The sequence below is a fragment of the Carassius auratus genome, chromosome 48 (genome assembly GCF_003368295.1).
Source record: "Carassius auratus strain Wakin chromosome 48, ASM336829v1, whole genome shotgun sequence".
Classification (NCBI taxonomy): Eukaryota; Metazoa; Chordata; class Actinopteri; order Cypriniformes; family Cyprinidae; genus Carassius; species Carassius auratus.
This window is the reverse complement of record NC_039290.1, coordinates 9942393-9964556: the sequence shown is the minus strand read 5'-3', so window position 1 is coordinate 9964556 and position 22164 is coordinate 9942393. Positions and strand designations below refer to the sequence as shown.

Here is a 22164-nt window from a genome sequence, read left to right as displayed (position 1 = left end):
GCGTCCCACAGGTGGGACGGTGACAGTTAGGGGGTTAAGGATGGATTTGTTTAATCTTTTGTCTTCTCCAGATGTTAACTGAGTGGTTTGGGTTACTTGTGATGTATTTATCAGCTGTTTGGACTCTCATTCTGACGGCACCCATTCACATTCATTGCTGAGCAAGTGATGCAATCCTAAATTTCTCCAAATCTGACGAAGAAACAAACTCTCGGATGAGCTGAGAGTGAGCACGTTTTCAGCAAGTTTACATTTTTGGTCTCACCTTGCTCTCGCTCTTCTTCCTCCATCTGCTGTGAGTTTTCGTCACTGTTTAGAGGAAGCACGCGTACGGTGATGGGCATTCTGGATGCAGTGCTGTGAACTCCAGCGGGCCAGACCTTGTGCGTCTGCATGTGTTTCTTCACGTTGGACTTCTGAGCGAAGGCACGGCCGCACACGATGCACTGAAAGGGCTTTTCACCCGTGTGACTGCAGATGCAATGCAAATTACAGTTTGAATTCCGTGCATGATTTTGTAACCCCTGCACAAAAAACATCTCGTATGAATCTTCTCTTTTACCTTCGAATATGCTGCTGGAGGTCAAAGTTCTTGGTAAACACTTTGTCACAGTAATTGCACTTGAGCTTCTGGGCCTTTCCTTTAGCTTGCCCTGCTGGAACAAAATAAGAGACTGGATATACTTGCAATCGTCAGTTACTTAATATGTAATATTGTTTATATGTTTGGGGCTTGTAAGATTTTTTCACGTTTTTGAAAGGCTGCATTCATTTAATAAAAATACAGTTAAATTGTGAATTATTTTTGCAATTTAAAACAGCTGTTTTCTCTGTGGATATATGTTAAAATATAATTTATTTATGTGATCAAAGTTGTATTTTCAGCATCATTACTCCAGTCTTCAGAGTCACATGATCTTCAGAAATCATTCTAATCTACTGCTCAAGAAACATTTCTGATTATTATCAATGTTAAACTAAAATTATTTTCATGATCCTTGATGAATAAAAATACCAACATTTATTTGAAACATAATTATTTTGTAACATTGTTAATGTATTTCCTGTCACATCGGATCAATTTAATGCTTCCTTGCTGAATAAAAGTATTAATTTCTTTCCAAAAAAAATCTTACAGACCCCAAACTTTAAAAAGTGGCGCTTGTTTATTCAAATATAGATAATGTTTTGACGCTGTGAGGTACCATCCTGTGTTTTCTTGGAGGTTCTGGCTCTCTTAGGGATGATAACCTTGTCATATTCGCCGAGCTCGGAGAGGTTTGTGCTGATGGTGCAGGTCTTGGTTTTGTTGCTCTGTTTTCCTGGACTGTAAACCGGAGCAGCGCTGAACACCTGGCCCTCCACACACTGACTGGGAACCTGCACACACACACACACACACACACACACACACACACACTTAATTTAATCAGAAAAGGCCTTGATTTAATAATAGTTAAATATTATTTATCAGTGGCACCTTCTAAAAACCGTTTACGAAGTCCTTTAGAGGTAAAAAAATATATATATATATACTTAAATTGATTTATAAATGCATATCTTTATTTTCAGCCAGTGTTGTTATTGTTTACTAAAACTATGAATACATTTTCGGGTGTAACTCATATATAACTGGAATAAAATAAAACAAATATTAGAAGAAAAAACTGGAAAACTTAAAAGAAAAAATGATTAATGTTAAAGAACTAAAATTACCAAGACTAAAAGTGAAATAAAAATAAAGCTTAATAGAAATAAAAAATTAAAATTAAAAAAATATTTATTGTTTAAAATAGAGCTGAAAAAAAAATATATATAAATATTAGATAAAAAACATAAAATGAAAACTATAAATATTTCCTTGGCAACACATTTAAATAAAAAAGTGTATGTTTAAATACTTAAATTACTAAAAATAAAATAAAATAAATTACATAAAAAAAACACTAATAAAAATTACAAAAGCACATAAAATTACTAAACCTTACACAAACAAAAAAGAAAAATCATTCAAAATATTAATAAATACTATAATAGTATTCAAATAATACTAAATAGCATTGCTTACTAAAAAAAATAGCATATTCAAAATATTAATAATTACTATAATAATATATATATTATAAAATGTAGGTCTATTTTGAAGTCTTTTCAATAACAGTATTTACCATCTCTGTCTATATGTACCATCTAGTTTAATTTTGAGTGTATTGCAGAGTTTAATTCTGGTGAAATATGAGCGTTATGTTTGTGATCATGTGAATTAAAAACAGTGCTGCACCTGAATGGACTGAAACGACTGAAGCCCCAGAGCAGACACTTCTGCAGTGCCGCCTCCGGCCATAGGGGGCAGTGTGCTGTACACCTGCACCACTGAATTACTGTTGCTGGAGGGCACCTGTGAGGACAGGGGCGTGGCCTGTGTCTGGGGGAGGGGCTGTGGAGGTTGCTGATGGTGCTGGAGGTACGAGGTTCCCGCGTGCATGCTGAGATTACTCTGAAAAACACAAGCAATGTCAGAGGTTACAAGCTTATTTGTGATCCTTAAAGGAGTATTTCCCCCAGAGATGAAAATTCGCTGAAAATGTGTTCACCCTCAGGTCATACAAGATAAGGATGAGGAAATTTAGCATTGCATCAGTGTCTTATAAACGGATGCACTGCAGTGAATGGGTGCCGTCAGAATGAGAGTCCAAACATCTGATAAAAACATCACAGTAATACACAACAAATCCATTGTTAAAGTGTTTTAACTTCAAACTGTTGCTTCCAGCTAAAATATGAGTTCATAATCCATAATAACACTTCCTTCAGATCTGCACAGATCAAGCACTGTTAAAACAGCTCTAAACAAATATGTGGCTGGATTTTAATGTCAGAGACAACAGGAGATGCACTTTTATCACTACAGAAAGCGTTATTATGGATTATAGACTCATATTTTAGCTGGAAGCAACATTTTTGAAGTTAAAACACTTTAACAATGGATTTGTTTCTTAAAAAACACGCATCTTCTGGCTTCTCTAGACATTAACTGATGGACTGGAGTGCTATTGTGATGTATTTATCAGCTGTTTGGACTCTCATTCTGACGGCACCCATTCACTGCAGAGCATCCGTTTATGAGACACTGATGCAATGCTACATTTCTCCAAACCTGATGAAGAAACAAACTCATCATAATCTCCGATATCATGAGGGTGAGCACATTTTCAGCAAATTTTCTTCTATTCCTTTAAGTATTATCTAGTGTTGACCTGTGCCAGTCCCTGCATGGCTGCCATCGGCTGATCCAGAGAGCTGAACGCTGATATGGCCGACATCAGAACCTCGTCGCTGACCAACACATTTCCCTGGACGAGCGTGTGTGTGAGCGGTGACTGCGGCACAGTGATGTACGTTGACACCTGGAGGATTATATACACAGAGTGAATCTCAGTGATATGGCGTCTCGTGGGGTGTTTTAGCAGGTGTGCTGTACCTGTCTGTTAGCGGTCAGCTGGGGTCCGGCGCTGATGGACGGGACGGAAGTGTAAGCGTTGTTGGAGGCCAGAGAGACGGTGGCCAGTGACGGCGTGTTGGACTGACACTGTTCACGCTTGTGAGTCATGAACGCCGGCAAAGAGTTAAACTGCTTCTTACATTTCCCACACAGAAACACATCATCATCGTCTGCAGAGATCATGTGACATCAAAGGGTTAAGACTAGAAACGGAATGAAACCGCTTTAACAGATGTATCAAATCAGTTATTGATATTGTTATTGATACAGTGTTGTTATTAATTATAAAATTATTGAGCATTTTAATAAAGTAACTGGAATAAAGCTGAAATAAAATAAACTTAAAGTTAAAAAAATATAAGTATTCAAATTACCATAGAAATGAAGTAAAACTAAATTACGTTAAATAAAAATAGTAATAAAAAAAAAATGTTTTTTATTAAAATGTAAAAAACTAAAATTAAAATGAAAGCTGAAAATATAAAAGATATATTTTTTAAATGGCAGCTGACTGAAAAATAAAGTGCTAAAATGACTTAAACTAAAATTGAAATAAAATGAATTACAGCTAAAATAAAAAAACAAACTAATAAAAATGACATAAGCACATAACAAATTTACTCAAACTTAAACTAAAATAAAAACTAAAACTGAAAATCTAAAAATAATACTATGTATATAACAAAAAATAAATAAAACTATTAATAATGATTTTAGATAATTTAAATAAAGCTGAAATTCAATAAAAAATTAATTTGGATTAAAAAAAACTCACTTAAGCGAAAATTAGGATTGTTGCATTACAAAAAAAAAAAAAAAAAGAAGCATACTCTGAAATCTAAATAAATTAAATCTAAAAAAAAAAAAATGACAAAAGCACATGACAAACTTAAAACTAAAATAAAATTACAAATCAAAGTAAAAAATCTCTTTCAAAATATGCATGAATATTATAATTGTACACAAGTACTAAAATACACAAACGCACACTTTACCTTTAACTGTGTATTTATTTAATCAGATAAATATGTGAAGGAGTCTCACCCATTGGCTGGATGTTCGTTCCTGAGACGTTCTGTGTTCCCGGATCCAGAACACCCCCCTGACCGTCCAACAGTGACTGGACATTGAGCACCGTCTGATTGTCCATGCCTTCAACGGGACAAATATGGAGTGTAAGTGTGTGTGTGTGTGTGTATATATATGTATAAACACACAGTAGTATTGTTAATTATTATTATTCTCATCAATATTTGACTAGGATTGGTCAAAATTGGTCAAAGCATTATGCAAATATTTAGTAAAACTAAAAAACTATAAGCATTGACTAAAACTATATTTTAAACTGGTTTCCTAAATATCTGTGCTAGTTTCTCACTCCCTTTCTTTGCACATATTACATATAATTTTTTTTTTTTAAAAGGTAACACCAATATATTTATTTATTTAAGAACACACACACACACACACACACACACACACACATTAGTTTAGGGAAGGAAGCGTGTCACACAAATATACCAATTATTTTATATTTAAAATAACAATTACTATTTCTTCATATTGGACACTGGATTGTGTATAGTGTAAAGTAGCACAATAAAATAATAATAATAATAAAACATGTATTTATTAGATGGATGCCGTTTCGTGGCTTTTCCAGTGATGTGTCTCTCTCCCTCCGCCATGATCCGCGGCACGAGGCTGTTATTCCAATCGCTCTTCCTCCCTCCTCTACAGCAATCTCTTCTCAGGTACATTCAAGTGAATGAATCATATTGACCGCGATCCTGCGGTATTATTATTTACATGTTTTTAAAAATGTATTTATTTTACTATTGAGACACACTGACATTTACACGAACCGAAACAACTGTGTGAAATGTGTTTCTTTGGCTTGTTCGTCTCGAGCGCGCGTGCATTCTCACTGTAAACATAAAATACTGTATTACAGCTTGCAATTATGCTGGAGGGTTTTAAATAAAGTGCATTATTACCTTCCAGAACCTCAAATATTGCCTGCGCCATCTTGTAGCTCCTGTGCATAACGCCAGCTGTGGGTGGGGCTTATTACAATCATTACATTGAACAAAGTTTGTCATTATTAGTCTATATAACTAGTTATTTTCATGACATCGGCATTTCACATATGGTTTTATATATGCATTCAAATCCGTGCACTAATTTGTATTTTTTATGTAAATATATATATTTTTTTGCATTGATATGAAACATAACATGTGAATGTATATTTTATGCATAAAGCAATTTTGCATTTTCTGTTAAATTAAAGTTGTAATAATCCTGTAATGAAATAAAATACAGAATAATTAATATTAATATAGATGTAATACGTCTAAATTGTGTCATAATAATAGGATGTAGAGATATAATTTTTGCATAGAAGCGATAATTAAATTTTTATATTAAATTAAAGATGATGGACACCAAAGGTCAACAAAATAATTAAAATGTTATTAGAAACAACTTTTCTAGACGATTAAACACAAGCTTACAGCTTTCTTTTTTTTTTTTTTATTAATTATTTATATCAAATAATGGCATGTCCAACTGATCTACGTTATTTTCACTACAAAGTCTACATCCATTATTCAATAAAAAAATCTTAAATAAATCCAATGACGTGCGACGCTCAAACAACTCTTATCTTCAAAAAAAACACAAAAAGATAGTAAACGTGTCGTCTTTGAGTGACAGATGCTTCAGCCAACCAGCGGCCTGGGAACTCTGACGCATAGCGCGACGGACGCGAGTTATCAGCCAATCAGCGCGCGGCACGCTGACACGTGCCAGTTTCGCGGCAAAAAAGATTTGGCGCGTAAACTTCTGAGCAGGTTCCGATCAGCTGGAACTAAAAAAAAAAAACAACAACACAACAACAACAGAAGCGATTCCGGGAGCGGACCGCGCCTTTCTCCTGCTTCGATGGATTTATGCGTTAAATGAGCGAGAATCTGGATGTTATTCGGAGTGAATGACTATACTTCCTGGATGGAGTCATCAAAAAGGACAAAAGCGGAGGATATTTTGGATTAAAGTGTCAGATTCGAACAGAAACTGTACTTGGTCTTTGTTCCGCATCCAGCTCGGGTTATATCATTATATTTACTTTGTTTACCAGTATATTTAAACGCTTATAATTTGTTTACCAGTGCTTATGTAAAAACAAACTATTTTACTTACATCGTCAGTAATTTGAGGATTAATATTGAATTGTTTCATGTTCCATGCACTTTAGAGATTGAAATTGCATTGCTATTTGTATATGATTATCTTTATTTATTATGCACTGTGTGTGTTATGCTTTTTAGCCGTTTTCAAAGCACTTCCTTAAAATAACTATAAACTGAAAATGCATGTAAACTATAGCTATGTTTCTAAACAGCATGCATGATCTCATTCTTAAGCTTTATTAATTTAAATTTGTTTTTTTGTTCTGTAAACTGAAGTTGACCTACATTCAGGCCTTGTTGTGGTTTGGGAGTCTCACCCTTGTATTCAGTCTAGGCCTGTTTTTAACATGTTGTTGAATGTCAGAACGTGGCTTATCCAGCTCTACTCTGTCCCACCCATGGCTTATTGAAAGGCAGTCGGTTTCCATGCATTGAAAGCCATTAGGATTGCAAATAAACCCAGAGACTGAGTGACCCCTGCTGTTTTAGCCCGATATGTCTGAGAGTTTTATATCGGGCCAGACCTCGGAGGACCTGCTGGTGGATTTTGAGTCTCTCCTGAACAGTGGCAGCATCGATCTCAGTGAAGATCATCAAATTGTCATCATCTCCACACCTGGCACCGCCTCGGCCAGCAATGCAAACGGCGATATCTTGCTGTTTGCCACCCCTCATCACACCACCACTTCCACTACGACCCTTCCGGACCACCGGAGACCCACTTTGGGACGGCCTCCGGTACGACTTCAACCTCTTCGGACACCAGTGCATGTGTTTTATCCCATGCATGTGAACTTTACCCATTCACCTTTCCACAGTCTGGCTTAATAGCTCTTAGTGGATGTGAGCTTGTAACCCAAATCCTGTAGGTTCAAAATCCTTAAGGAGTGGTTTATGATCACCACAGTACTTGAGTAACTTATGTTTAAGGTCACCATTCAGATTTCTCAATAACCGATAGATTATCAGCATGCAATTAGATGTTTGTCGAAGCCGCATTATTGCTTTATGATGCATGCATTATTTTAATTACACTGCGATTAAATGTTTTATGTTATTGTAAATGTTTTATGATGCATGCATTGGTGTGTTAAACCAAAATCATCGCTATACAAGGTCATAACCTCTGCTTTCCATTTGCTTTTTGATTTCAGGTGAAGAGGAAGTTGGATTTGGACAGCGATCATCAGTACATTTGCACATCCCGACCTGCTTCACATGGACCAGAACCTCCAGCCACACCCGCGCCTCCCAGAGGTAAAACATTTGTTAAAATAGTACAGAAAATAGAAATGGAAATATCCATCAAATGGGCGAATATGTATAGTGTTCAAAAGTTCGGTGTCGGTAAGATTTTTTATTTTATTTTTAAAGCTCACCAAGTCTTTTTTTATTCGATCAAAAATACTGTAAAATTGTGAAATATTATTAAAATGTAAAATTACTCTTGTCTACATAAATATGTGTTACGGTGTAATTTATTTCTGTGATGCGAAGCTGTATTTTTTTTCAGCAGAGTCACATGCTCTTCAGAAACCATTCTAATGTGCTGATTTGCTGCTCAAGAAACATTTCCAATTATCATCAGTAATTGTTTGGAAATACTTCTGGATTATTTCAGTTGATACATTTAAAATTCAAAAGAACAGCATTTATTTGGAATGCTTTTGTAACATTCTAAATGCCTTTAGCGTCACGTTTGATCAGTTTAATGCGTGCTTGTTTGAATTTAAGCATTAATTCCACACTCATTTTAGTGCTGAAGGTGGCTACGGAGAAAGTCCCGCTACGACACGTCTCTGAATCTGACCACCAAACGCTTCCTGGATCTCCTGGCTCAGTCTCCAGACGGCGTGGTCGACCTGAACTGGGCGTCTCAGGTGCTGGACGTCCAGAAACGGCGCATCTACGACATCACCAACGTCCTGGAGGGCATCCACCTGATCTCCAAGAAGTCCAAGAACAACATTCAGTGGCTGTGCGTTCCTCACATGTGTCAGCTTTACTCAGAAATGACTGGGAGTGTGTAGATGTTGATCTGTGGTGTGTTCAGGGGGAACCGTATCGACGGGGCGTCCGTGGCCAGGTTTCAGACGCTACAGAGGGAGGTTTCCGAACTGACGGAGGCCGAGGAGAAACTCGACGAGCTCATTAACAAATGCAGCTTACAGCTACGACTCCTCACAGAAGACACGCACAACAAGAAATATCCTTCATCTCAGTGTGTGTGTGTGTGTGTGTGTGTGAGCCTGAGCTTCTCAAAATGTCTTACGATATATCTCAATGTGTACATGTGAATAGAAGAGAGTGTATTCTTCTCAATGTCCTTTAGCCGTTTTTTTTACTCTTTCTTTACGGTTTTGGTGTAGATTTGAGTGGGTTGGAGCTGATATTATTTCTAAAACCAGAAGAGTAGGATCTGAGCATGACTGACAAGTTCAATTAGTGGCTATTGTGATCTTTAACGGAAAGTAACGCTGGGGTACGTCAGATGTCAGGACCTGCGTAACACGGTGAACCCGGCGGATCAGATCATCATGGTGATTCGTGCTCCGCCGGAGACGCAGATGCAGGTGTCTGAACCCACTGAGGTGAGAAAACACACACTTATTGTTATTCATCTGTATTAGTATATTTATGAAGGTTGAGGTGTCTGTGTTTTAGGGTTACCAGATCTCACTAAAGAGCTCCAGAGGCCCAATCGACGTGTTTCTGTGTCCGGAGGACAGTTCTGGGGTCTGCAGTCCCGTCACTGATTGTAGTCCGGAGAAATCGTCCGATCTCGTCTCGCAGGAAGTGACATCATCAACACCGTCTACTCTCCCTAGCTCCTCCCCTTTGCCTCTGGGTGCTGACTCAGGTTAGCACGTGATTGCATCTTAATTTATCTCAATTAAAACTCACTTTAGGTCTGTTTAACCGTATTTCAGTAAGTATTAAAATTTCCAAATGTAATTTTTTAAACCATTTATGAATATTAAGGGAACGGTGTTTAATGTAAATCTTATAAAGAAATTGTTACATTAAATATAATGCACGTTTATAAATATAAAAGTTTGTTGTACATGTAAAAAAAGAAATAAAAATTAAATATTTAAAAACTATAAGTATAAAAATATTAAAGTTTTAAATAGTTATGCTATTTCCTAATACAATATTTGTTTTACATAATTTTATTGGAAATTACTTTAAATGTAATTTTCTAATATCATTCAATATTAAAAGTAAATTGTTGGGGGCGTAAATATTAAGTCCAAATATTGATTTAACATTTATATTTAATTTTAATATTTTTTAATGTAATTTCCAAATATACATTTTATCTTGAATTATTAAATATAAATGTGATAAAATTAAATCTTTAGCCAAAAATTGTAATCCAAATATTGATTTGCATTTTTGTGAAATAAAATTAAATTGAAAATACAAATATTACAGGTATTTTGATAAAAAAAATTATACTTTAATATAATTAAAAAATAATAATAAATGTGATTTAATATTAAACATTAGTCTTGGGCATAAATGTTAAATCCAAAAGACAAGATCTGTCATGTACATTCGGATTTAACGTTTAGAACATTTACCCAAAATTATTATTATCTGCGAACTGCAAATATTACAGCTATCAAGATATTAAATCTTAATGTAAATCACAAACGCTTTATTTGTGCCTCAGATTTACTTGTATCTTTAATAACATTTACTGTTTTTATTATTATAACATTAAATAAACCAGCCGTGCAATTTTTATTAAAATATAAAAATGTGCTTTCACTTTGTAATCGTCTTTTCACCTTTCCCGCATAATTTGAATTTCCCATTTCTGAAGTAGAACAAATGAATCAAATCTTCTGTGTTTCAGAATCATTTTTGGACTCGGACCCATTTTCTGGCATTTGTGCGATGCCAGATTTTGATTTGTCTCCTTTGGACTCGTCGGACTTCCTCCTGGAGCGCGGCGGGGCGGGGGACGCCATCGGTCTCCCGCTGGACGGTTTCATCTGTCTGTCTCCGCCACACAACCAGGACTATCACTTCGGCCTGGAGGATCACGAGGGCGTCAGCGAGCTGTTCGACTGTGACTTCAGCGACCTCGGCCCTCTGGAGTTCTGACAGACGGATCCCAGCATCGGTTTCTCAGTCTGAACAGGAAACTGATTCCACTTCGCTTTTGAATTCAGATTCGCTCGGAGGTCTCTGAGCACCGCCATTTAATTTATTAATAGAAACAAGTCACCTTTAAAGGAATCGTTTACTAGAAATGAGTGTTTGCTGAAAATGTCCTCACCCTCAGGTGATTCGAGTTTGTTTCTTCATCAGATTTGGAGAAATGCAGCATTGCATCAGTGTCTCATAAACTGATGCTCTGCAGTGAATGGGTGCCGTCAGAATGAGAGTCCAAACATCTGATAAAAACATCACAATAATCCACAGCACTCCAGTCCATCAGTTAATGTTGAGAAGCTGTGTTTGTAATATACGAATCCATCATTAACATGTTTTTAATATCAAATCTTTGCATCCAGCTAAAAATATTCCATAATTCTCTATAATTCGCTTTCTCTAGTGATAAAAGTGCATCCCCTGTTGCCTCTCACTTTAAAATCCAGCCACATGTTTGTTTAACTCTTTTAAATCTGTGCAGATTTCTCTCCTGATTCAGACCAGACCACTTTTTCAATGGAGGAAGTGTTTTTATGGATTATGAACATCCTATTTTAGCTGAAAGCAACAGTCTGAAGTTAAAAACATCTTAATGCTTCACAAGACATTTACTGATGGACTGGAGTGTTGTGGATTATTGTGACGTATTTATCAGCTGTTTGGACTCTCATTCCGACGGCACCCATTCACTGCAGAGCATCCGTTGATGAGACACTGATGCAATGCTGCATTTCTCCAAACCTGATGAAGAAACAAACTCAGGTGACCTGAGGGTGAGGACATTTTCACCAAATGTTTATTTTTGGTGAAGTTTCTTAAATCAATTTTTTTGTTTTTATTCGAATTTATTGTAAATCTAATGTCACCGTGAAGGTTTTAGGATGTCGTAATCGTTTGAATATAAACTGACAGGTTTTCTGGATTATATTTCTCAGGAGAATCGTAGAGTATTTCAGGTGAGTGATAACGTATGTGTTTAGGCTCTGGTTATGTTGCATAAGTTGGTTATGCATGCTGCACGATAATCAATCCATCGTCGCTCGTATGGTGAAGGAGAGGATTCACAGAAAATGAACTTGCAGTCATAATTATTTTCGAATCAATGTTATATTCACACGGTCCATGCAAATGTTCATCATGTCACCGATTCTCTCGCATTCACGAAGCTCTGCGTCTTTTAAAGCTGTGTGTGTGTGTGTGTGTGTGTGTGTGTGTGTGTGTGTAGGTTTGTGCTTTTTTTAATCACTGTTACAGGAGATGTTCTGTATTTATTATAATTAATATCTGATCCTGGTACAGTAAATGCCCAGTTATCATATATATATATCCCCAATAAATTCACTTGTCTTTATGTTTTCTTTCTGTGCATGTTTGTAAATATTCATATAATTTCCAGCCTCATCTTAAATATTAATCTTGATATTTAAAAAAAGCACTATGTTTATTCCTTCAGCCCTTTCTAGGATTCTCTTCAATGAGTCCAGGGAAAGAAATAATGTCTTGTATTTCTATATTTCTTTTCCTGGAGTTTGAATCGTGATGTATTTCTAGCTTCTGTGTGTTTAAACTGTGTGATTAGCTACAGGACAGAGTGTATATATAGTCTCATGAAAGGATTGTAATGATGTAATGTCATTGTAGTGGGATATTTAAATGCATATGATAAGGGACGTTTGATTATGAAGGGCTCTGAAGTTTAAGGACACTGTTTGAAAAGCTCTTTATAATATAAAATGTATAATTTAATGCAAATTGCCCTTCTATGTGTAGAATTGACAGGGTTTTGTCTTTAGTTGAATGTGTGTTTTTGTCTTTTTGGTCCGAGACAGATGTGTTTATTGTAAATGTGCATGTGTGTGTGATGTTTGTATGATAATTGTTAGGTAGTTTATGTTTTATTCTGTATGTGAGGGTTGTCTGGGACAATTCTTCTGACAGGATCAAGAGCTGTGGTGAGTGTTTTTCAACTTTATCTGGTTGCACAATAGCAATATTTTAATAGGGCTTCTTTTGTTTTGCATTATTGGTTTTCCTGTTTACTTTATAAACCACTTTAAAAAGTGGCCAAAGGCACGGTGGGACGTGTGTGTACTTTACTTTTAAAATTAAGTGCAAATAAAATCAGATTTTGATCTAAAGTCAGTTTAAATCGACTCGAATTATGGCTTTTAGTTAAAGGTTTGAAGTTGAAGATTGTTTACGAGCACTGATTCATTGTTTCAGAGGAAGGCATGATATTTGTGATTTGATATTTCAATATTTTTAGATTATCACCTGTCAGTCAGAGATTGTTCTGTCAGCATAAATAAACCTTTTGACTTCATAAAATCACTTGTGATTGACTGTATTGACTTCTGATAAGATGCTGTTATTGATTGAGTTATAAGGTTTATTAGTTTAAATCATTCCTTGCATTTGCAGTGTATAAACCTACCTGACGTTTTTGGAACAGGTGTTATTTTGATATCATTGATGTACTATTATAGTTATATATAATGCCTATATATATATATATTTTTTTTTCTGTGTTTAGTAACTTTGTGTGTTTGTAATCATTTTAGTTTTAGGATAATTTTCAGTTTAGTTTGCTTACTAAACTAAAACTTACTGAACAGTATTTCTACAAAATCTAAGGAAACATACAGTATACACAATGCAGTTTTCAGTAAGCAAAGACTCAAATGGTTCACGCTCCGAACTCCCAAACTGATTCAAATGATTCATGCTGCGAACTCTCGAACTGACTCAAATCATTCGCGATCCTCAAACTGATTCTGGGGTCTCATAAAAGAAACCTTTTCAATCTCCTAGGTGAACGGGTCTATATGTGCGATTCGCGAACCAGCTCCGAACTCCCGAACTGATTGAAATGATTCGCGATCCCCAAACTGACTCAAATGATTCGCGCACCCGCTCCGAACTCTCGAACTGACTCAAATGATTCGTGATCCCCAAACTGACTCAAATGATTCGCGCACCCGCTCCGAACTCCCGAACTGACTCAAAAGATCCGCGAAACCCGCTCCGAACTCCCGAACTGACTCAAATGATTCGCGATCCCCAAACTGACTCAAATGATTCGCGCACCCGCTCCGAACTCTCGAACTGACTCAAATGATTCGTGATCCCCAAACTGACTCAAATGATTCGCGCACCCGCTCCGAACTCTCGAACTGACTCAAATGATTCGTGATCCCCAAACTGACTCAAATGATTCGCGCACCCGCTCCGAACTCTCGAACTGACTCAAATGATTCGCGATCCCCAAATTTACTCAAATGATTCGCGAACCTGCTCCGAACTCCCAAACTGACTTAAACGACTAAGAAATGTACAAAAAATATTCCAAAAGAAATAAAAATCCAAAGCACAAAAGTAAAAACTTAGAAATGTAATTTAATATAAGAAATGTAGCCCTACTAGTTTTTCCTCTATTTATTTAAACATAAGCCAATTGCAAAACAGTCTAGCATTCATTGTTCTGTTTTCTTGTTCCTAAGACATAACAGAAGGCTCTAAAAAAAAGGGGGGGGGGGGGTAAAATGCATAAACAATAATAAAGTTAGTAGAAACATTAACATATTAACAGGTTGATTACTTTCTGGTAAATAAATAAATAATAATAATTATGTTTCCCGCACATCTGTCTGCCTGTTTGGTGTCTAAGCCGATTAATGCATATGGATCATTTGGAAAAAGTTATAAAGGTGAGTGGACAGGTGTTTGAGAGGCAGTTTTCAGTATAGTACTGCCCTCTTCTGGTGGAAGCCATGTGATGTCATTACAGGTCACTTCCTCCAAAGACCATCTGCTTAGTTGAGTTTCAGGTGCACCATCGAGAGGACAACAACTCAACGCAATATCAACAAATACATTCATCAGTATGTGGCTTCTCATCTTATATTTCATCTGTGTGGAGGGTAAGATGACACACATTACATGCATAATTTAATCGGAATTGTATTTAATTGTCCTCAATGCAAAAGGTTTCACTTTAAAATGTGTCTGGCAACTCAGCACAGTTCCATGCTATGAACATTCACAGATAAGCGACTATTCTTATGACTTGCATAACCATGAACTTGTGAGAAAATGCAGCTGACCTGTAAGCACATAAGCAGTATAAATGATTGATTTCTGATCTTAAGTAAATATACACAATTCATAACAAGTCTACAACAATTTATGCAATATATGAATGTTATTTTTTGTAATTGTTTTGTAATTGCTGTGGAATCAAGTTATGGCAGTCCATTTCTTGATTTTGATTAGATACCTTTTTCTCCTGTTTATGTTGGTAAGGGAGTTAGTTTATTTTGCTGTACTTTTTTTCTTTTCTTTTAGTTTAAGTAGTTTGGTTATTAAGGAGTAAGACTATGATTATGTTTGTTGTTTTGGCAATACCCCCTTCTGATTTTGATACCCCTCTTTTTGCCTAATTTGTAAATAAACGATTTTCTTTAATGAGATAACTATGTGGTTTTGTTAAACGAGAGACGGGTGGCTTCATTTCACCACCATCCATTTTTGCTGTTTCATTCCTCCCCTAGACCAGTCAGGAAAACGTAACAAGATGTTTCTGAACACGTCTCGTCTCTTTCAGATTGTGTGGATCACTGTGGCGTCACTGAGGCTCTGGTTCGTCTGGTTCTGTCTGGTCTGGTGGGAATCACCGCTGTTGGATTTCTTATCGAACATCTGATGTTCTGCTCATCTCAGAGAAGAGCTGCTGCTTCTGTGTGATGGTGATACTTCTGTGAGATTCTGGGTAATTGCTATTTCCATTTTCACTCTTAACCCTTTAACTGCCGCTCGAGCTAATGGTTGAGCACATTTTGAGTCACTATATTTTATTGAGAGGAGTACCTAACATAATTCAAGCTGATTGAGCCATCTCTACCATCTGGTAGAGGTATGTTAAGCCAAAAAAAATCAACAGCATTTGTCACAACACTTCTTCTTTGATGGATGTCAGAGAGAAAGAAATCACTCCTGCCATGTAAACTGTTTTTGGTGAAATTTTGCAAGGTAAGCATATTTTTTTGACATATTACACTGTAAGAGCCCTAACTTTACAAAATTATTTTACTTGGTGCCATGAAAAAACTTTAGTATGTTTTCAATAATTTTTTAAAAACGTGCTCAACCAAATGGTTGATTTGTCACTTTATGGTAAACGTAGAAAAGCTAAGCTAATGTTTTAAAAATTATGGGACGTGTTGGAAAAAAAATACATTGAGTGTGGTAACTAATGACATAAGGAGATAAGAAATGCAAACAAAAAATGCTTTTTTCTTGGTGGGGCAGTTAAAGGGTTAAAATATAGATTTTGGTACTGTTGTATTTTATAACTGTGAACCAGTTTCTACAAAAACAACAAAGAAGTTCTGTAAAGTGTATGACATATTTAGATTATGTATTTCTATTATAACAAAGAGGCTTATTCATGTGGTCTGTTTGTTGTATATAAAAATATATTATTTCATTAGCGAATGAAACAAATTGAATGCAGTTTTAAGAGTCATGGTAGAAATAGTTCCTTACCTGATTGGTTGAGCAGTGTTTAAAACTGCAGGTAACTTTTGTAAATATATAATTTTTACATATTTGTTAAACCTGTCATTATGTCCTGACAGTAGAATATGAGACAGATAATCTGTGAAAAAATCAAGCTCCTCCCAGTGTCCTATTGCCATTTGCAGAAACTCCATCTGCTCCCGGTAAAAAACAACCAATCAGAGCTGCGGTCCGTAACTTTGTTTGTGTTCAAAATGTAGAAAAATGTATATAATAAGCGAGTACACCATGAATCCATTTTCCAAACCATGTTTTTGGCTTGTCCTGAATCACTAGGGTGCACCTATAATAAGTGTTTATATTCGGACTATTTTAGATTGCTTCGGGGATACCGCGGCGGAGTAACCCAGTACCTTTGTGATTCTTCATAGACATAAACAGAGAGAAGTAGTTCCGGCTACGATGTTCATCCGCAAGACGCAAGCAGTTCTGTTTATTAACCGCTAGAGCGTCAAAAGTTCCCTACCGCAGCTTTAACTGGTAACTTGTGCCATATTTAGTGTGCATACCATTGCTGCACTTTTTTATTGTAAGACATATATACACAAAATTTTTGTGTGGGGGATTTAGAATGTAAGAACTAGGAATAGTTTACAAAATGTAGCTTTTTTCCTGTTTTATTTATTTAATTAGCACATCTCACAGCTAATATACAATCTAATATAAACACTAATATAAAATCTGATCATTTCTTTAATGAGATGCAATTGTTTTTCTCTGTATGTTTACTTCCTGTTGTTACATCACAAGAATCAGTTTAGCCAACACACAAGTTAGTAACAGAAAGGAAAGCATTTGAGATGATAAAAATGTTTTTATTTAATCTTTCAGCTGTTTTGGTTCTGCTTCCATCTTTTAATCAAATCAACTGTTAATTCTGCATAACCAGTTTTACTCTGAAGACATTTTTTTTGTATGTTTATGCAGATTTTAAGAAATACACTGTTGTAAATCTCTTTATTCAGAGAAGTTTAACAAAATGCACAGTCTTCAGTAACACTGGAATTTATTTTAAATAATAAATACAAACAATCAACAGAATGCACAGACAATACAAAAATAATATAATGCTCACATTTCATACAGGAACAACAAATAAACTCTCAAATGCAAAAACTATCTTGGTCCAATACCAACAGCATAAATCAATCATTAAAAAATACTTTCAGAAACAATCTTGAATCTCCACTGCTAAGTTAGGGTTTGAAGAAACAAATCAGAAAATGACACACATGATCCCAAAGTCAAATCAGAATCAGAATTAGCTTTATTCACCAGATGTGCGCAAACACACAATGAATTTGTTGTGCCTTTTTTAAGGTGCTCCTGTACATACATACATCTGACATGAGAACAGAAAAATAAATAAAAATAACTTTAAATAGTAAGACAGCAATAAATAATGTGTATGAAATGGACTCTTACTTCACTGAGATCAGCTACAATAAGAGCTATATTATCTGTATGAATACTTAAACAATAATAAATAATCCAGCTACCAATTCATATGCCTTTATATGCCAAAATGAAATGTGTGCTTTTTCTTTGCAAACAAATTATTTAAAAAAGGAGGTATTTTAGTGTACATTTGTGCTAAAATTAAAAGCAACAGTTATTTGGCGATTCATACTAATGCTAAATTATTAGATTAAAGAATATTTCTAAACTTTGGCACCATCTGGTGGACAATCTTCAGAGCCCTAATTATCATGCCCCCTAAAAAATCATAAAATGCCAAACATGACCTAATGTCTTGTGGAGTTGAAGGAAAGATAAGCATTGTTATAATTAACAGCTGGTGTGTCAGAATCACCTGGGATCTCTTGGTAAAACAGCACCAGTGGTTACACTCCTCAGTGAGAGAAATGACCATTGATTCCTTACAGTCAACCCTTCTTGTTATTTCATTCAACTTAGTCCTGCACTGCATGAGCTTGCAGTAATGCAGTAACTATAAGGAACTTCCATGATCACTTAGGGATCTATGCCACCTGCTGGCTTCAGTGTGTATCTCCTGATGCACTGCCTGTAAGTCAACAGAAAAACTCAATTACAGGATGCCTTGCAAATCCAGTCAAAATAATGATGTAGATGCTAAAAATCAAATGAGGATAAAACAGGTTAAGATAAATTAATCTGCAATGATACTTGCCTTCCTATGTTTCCAATACATGACACCAATAACAGCGCATATGATGAGCAGTAAAGCGAGGCCCGCTGCGGCTGCACTTACACCTGCAGTTACTGATGAACTACTGTACACGGCAGATGCTGCTTGTTCAGGGCTGATGCTCCTGAGTGGAGGCTCTGTAAGAAACAACCAGAACGAAAACTGAGTGAATACTTACAGATAACTCTAATAAATTAACATGGATTTTCACTATTTAGGTTCAAATGCATTTATGCACAAAGGAAGGGTTCTAATGGAATGGTGAAAGTTTAAAGAAAAGCAATGTAATATAAAATAAGTTAATAAATATTCAAATTAATTTTTTAAATAAATTAAAATGTATAAATAATAATAAAAAACTGTATAAGTAAATAAACAATTAATTAAAACATTCATATACCAGTAGTAGTTACAGTAACTCACAGTAGTGAACAGGGAATACATTTTTTTTTATCATAAATTTCAAATTTAGGGTCCTTCATAAGGATGATCATGTTTGATTTTCTGTGGCATCTAAAAGATTGAAAACCCCTAATTCCTAATCACTAATGTGTCTATCCATCCATCGCTCTCATCAATATTTAGTCAAGACTACATTAAAGTTTGTTTTCTTTCCTTTTCTAGTTCACGATTACATTTATATATTGCTTTTTTGTGTCATATGTTGCTGCATAAACTTTGCGCGATCTGCTTTTGTACAGAACAACATCAGCAGCTGCGCGCTCACGCTAGCGCGCGACCTCTCATGATGACGCAACGTGACGACGCAACACGTGATCTGTGAGATCACTGTCAAGCGGTCACTCGAGTTGAGCTGTGTTGAATCATAACTTTCCTCGTTATTCTACTTCAGCGGCTAAATTTGAACACACATCTTCATTTTAACAGCACACTGTGGTTCAGATGTCGTTTCTGCTCACCGGAAACAAAACAAAAACTGTTCGTCGCGATATGTAGCTATTTATTATGCGTTCCCAAACTTTTTAAATGCCCGCATACGTCAGAATGCATCAAAACAAACTAATATCTCTCATAAATGGCAAATTATATGCTGCTGTCCTCTTGCTATTCTGCGGAGTTATGCTGATGCAACTACTACAACAGATTTCATAATTCACGCGTGACAGGAAATCAAAGACACCGCGACGCGTCACAATAATACTTACGATACACTGTGATGTTGTAGATCTTGATTTCCTGATGTCCGTTGCTCAGTTGGAGGACCTTGTAAAGCCCGGTTTGATTGTAGCTGAGGTTCATCAGGATCAGAGTTATATTCTGTCCATCAGATGTGAGAGAATCTCCGGATCTCCAGCACTTCCTATCACAGTCTCTGTTATGACAGATCATCTGCGCTATCGGTTCCCGTGAGGAGCCTCTGAGATGGGTCACCAAAACCTGAGGATCACCCCTCTCCTCAATGTGAAAAGAGATGGTGAGGTTTCCTCCTTCAAACACAGCTCGCGACTCAATCTCATCTTCATCAACACCAGCAGCAGCAATGCCTTTAAAAAAGTATTCATTGTGAATATAAGCACCCATCTCAAACCAAATGTAACAAATAGTCTATAAACAAGTAACTGATCAATCGGCACATGCTTACCAATCCAACACAGGAATACAAGGAGGAACATCTTATAAGAAAGCAACCTCATATTAACCGAATAAAATCTAGTCTTCATAGTCTGTCACCAGTGCAAATTCTCCAACTCGGAGTAACTTGGAGGAAGTGGGCACAAGTTGAACTGCTTTAACCCTAACACGCCCACAGACATCACACCACTTCATCACACCACTTCATCTGGCCTCTGTTCAACCCCGACAAATACAGTGCACAACCAAAACGGAAATGATGGTGTTGTGATGTCGCAATTGTGTCAGCTGAGAATGCCAATCTCTGTGTTGTTTTTGAAGAATTTTCAGAGGCTGATGAAATCGATATATATACGTGTTTAATATTGCAAAATAGTCTCGATGTTACTGACCTTGACGTCCAGAATAAAAGTGAACATCCTAATCAAGTGAAGACATTTTTAGAAACGGTGGTTCCGTAATTATAACTTGCCTCTCAAACTTTTCAGGTGAAAAATAATCCACTTACTGTTTTGTGGTCTTGGCTATATGATCTTATTATTTTTATTGTGAGTATTCGTCTTATCTTTATTGCTGATCACTGCTGTGCTTATGTTATTGTAATATTTACCATTATATAATCAGAGGAGTATAGAAAAGTTTATGAAAGTGTCACTCCACAATACAATAGCAAAATATACCAAAATGTATAATATATTTATGTTACATTAATCAGTGTCTAGGACACCTTCCTAAAGAAAAGATATAGACCAGAAGACATTGCAATTACTAAATGATATTTAGACAGACTTAAAGAAGCTCCAGATCTATAATTGTGCTCTTATTAGTTTAGTTATTTTGCCTTTAATGTAAATAATCGTGCAAACAATATACTTTCTCTTGTGAATTTTGTTTTGATGTTAATTACATTGTGTGACATGTCTCTTTAATATGTGTGGTTTATTAATATGTGCTTCTGCTTATTGGGTTGACATTTTGGACACACACACCAAATTGTTTTATTAATATAGAACATGTGTGTGTTGCACATATATGTGTTCATGTGAGCTGTATATTTGGAGATGGACATGTGGGGTTAGAGATGAGTAAGTGGGGACGTCAGTGGTGGTTACACATTAAATGAGTTCATACAGAGTTTTCACATGGTTCCACTGTTTCGTGCACATCTGCATGGTGTCAGAAGTGTGATCGCTTAAAATCATGGCTCAGAATCTACAGCGCATAACCACTAGTGTCTGACGATGATATCACTGTCAAAAGGACGAATTCAAGAAGGAATGTAATAGTAGTAAGTTTATTGTGAGCAAAAGCAAAAGAAAATAAATAACAATAATACATGTTAAGACACATACGTATCCATAAATATACCTTACACATAATAACTACAAATATGCACACATACATACATATATACATATATATACACATACATATACACATACATACAAACACATACAAACATTTATACACATTACAATTATGATTCACATATCTATACTGTATATATAACACTTGCTCGAAAGGGAGTGTAAAGAAGAACTTATTTGCTCTCACCCCAATTCATTCCCATATTACACCATATGGTAACTTCCACTGTCTGTTACTAATAATTTATAATTTTTATATAAAAATACCCTATAGGACCATCTCAAGAATCACAATAATACAATATAATCTTAATCATTCTAATATGTCCCAGTATGTTTAATGCTCAGTTAATATAACCATATCCTGTTATATTATGAGATCGCAGTTTAAACTAACAATAGTAGTAAAAATAATAACAATGATAATGATAGTAATAATAATGTATTCTACCATCACAATAGAAATACATCAGTTCCAATACTATGACTAACGTTTTGTTGTAAATTACAATATTGTGGTCATTTATTTATCTGCTCATGTCATTTTCAGTATTATTATTTGCTTAGCTATAAAACTGTATCCCATTCTGTTGT

At 35.7% G+C, this 22164-nt stretch overlaps 3 protein-coding genes across 3 annotated transcripts in view; 1 reads left to right on the top strand and 2 right to left on the bottom strand.

The window, feature by feature from the left end:
• Window positions 1-5613, bottom strand: part of LOC113065814 (zinc finger protein 341-like) — a 16196-nt gene extending 10583 nt beyond the window's left edge. The window contains 8 exon segments of the mRNA XM_026237342.1: window positions 266-471; window positions 563-656; window positions 1206-1380; window positions 2282-2497; window positions 3258-3407; window positions 3482-3672; window positions 4547-4654; window positions 5500-5613. Of these exon segments, the coding sequence (XP_026093127.1) occupies window positions 266-471; window positions 563-656; window positions 1206-1380; window positions 2282-2497; window positions 3258-3407; window positions 3482-3672; window positions 4547-4654; window positions 5500-5548 (1189 nt within the window). The 5' untranslated portion in view covers window positions 5549-5613.
• A 562-nt stretch (window positions 5614-6175) lies between these two features.
• Window positions 6176-11059, top strand: LOC113065815 (transcription factor E2F1-like). Its single transcript, XM_026237343.1, has 7 exons — window positions 6176-7434; window positions 7851-7973; window positions 8478-8674; window positions 8750-8902; window positions 9173-9287; window positions 9361-9556; window positions 10562-11059. The coding sequence occupies exons 1-7, from the start codon at window positions 7192-7194 to the stop codon at window positions 10810-10812; spliced, it is 1278 nt and encodes a 425-aa protein (XP_026093128.1). The 5' UTR covers window positions 6176-7191; the 3' UTR covers window positions 10813-11059.
• A 6630-nt stretch (window positions 11060-17689) lies between these two features.
• On the bottom strand, window positions 17690-20703 carry LOC113065813 (uncharacterized). Its single transcript, XM_026237341.1, has 4 exons — window positions 20214-20703; window positions 19777-20115; window positions 18593-18747; window positions 17690-18466 (listed from the first exon to the last, which is right to left on the bottom strand). Exons 1-4 carry the CDS (start codon window positions 20290-20292, stop codon window positions 18392-18394), a joined length of 648 nt encoding a protein of 215 aa, XP_026093126.1. The 5' UTR covers window positions 20293-20703; the 3' UTR covers window positions 17690-18391.
• Window positions 20704-22164: the final 1461 nt, after the last annotated feature.

Bases quoted from the DNA above. Each gene is read 5' to 3' on its own strand.
- LOC113065815 (XM_026237343.1), top strand. From the start codon at position 7,192: ATGTCTGAGAGTTTTATATCGGGCCAGACCTCGGAGGACCTGCTGGTG. The intron at 7,974-8,477 runs GTACAGAAAATA...CTACGGAGAAAG, and splicing joins GTAAAACATTTGTTAAAATA to TCCCGCTACGACACGTCTCT. The intron at 9,288-9,360 runs GTGAGAAAACAC...TCTGTGTTTTAG, and splicing joins AGGTGTCTGAACCCACTGAG to GGTTACCAGATCTCACTAAA.
- LOC113065813 (XM_026237341.1), bottom strand. From the start codon at position 20,292: ATGAAGACTAGATTTTATTCGGTTAATATGAGGTTGCTTTCTTATAAG. The intron at 18,748-19,776 runs GTAAGTATTATT...TGTTTCTTACAG, and splicing joins CTACAACATCACAGTGTATC to AGCCTCCACTCAGGAGCATC. The intron at 18,467-18,592 runs GCAAGTATCATT...GTTGACTTACAG, and splicing joins TGTATTGGAAACATAGGAAG to GCAGTGCATCAGGAGATACA.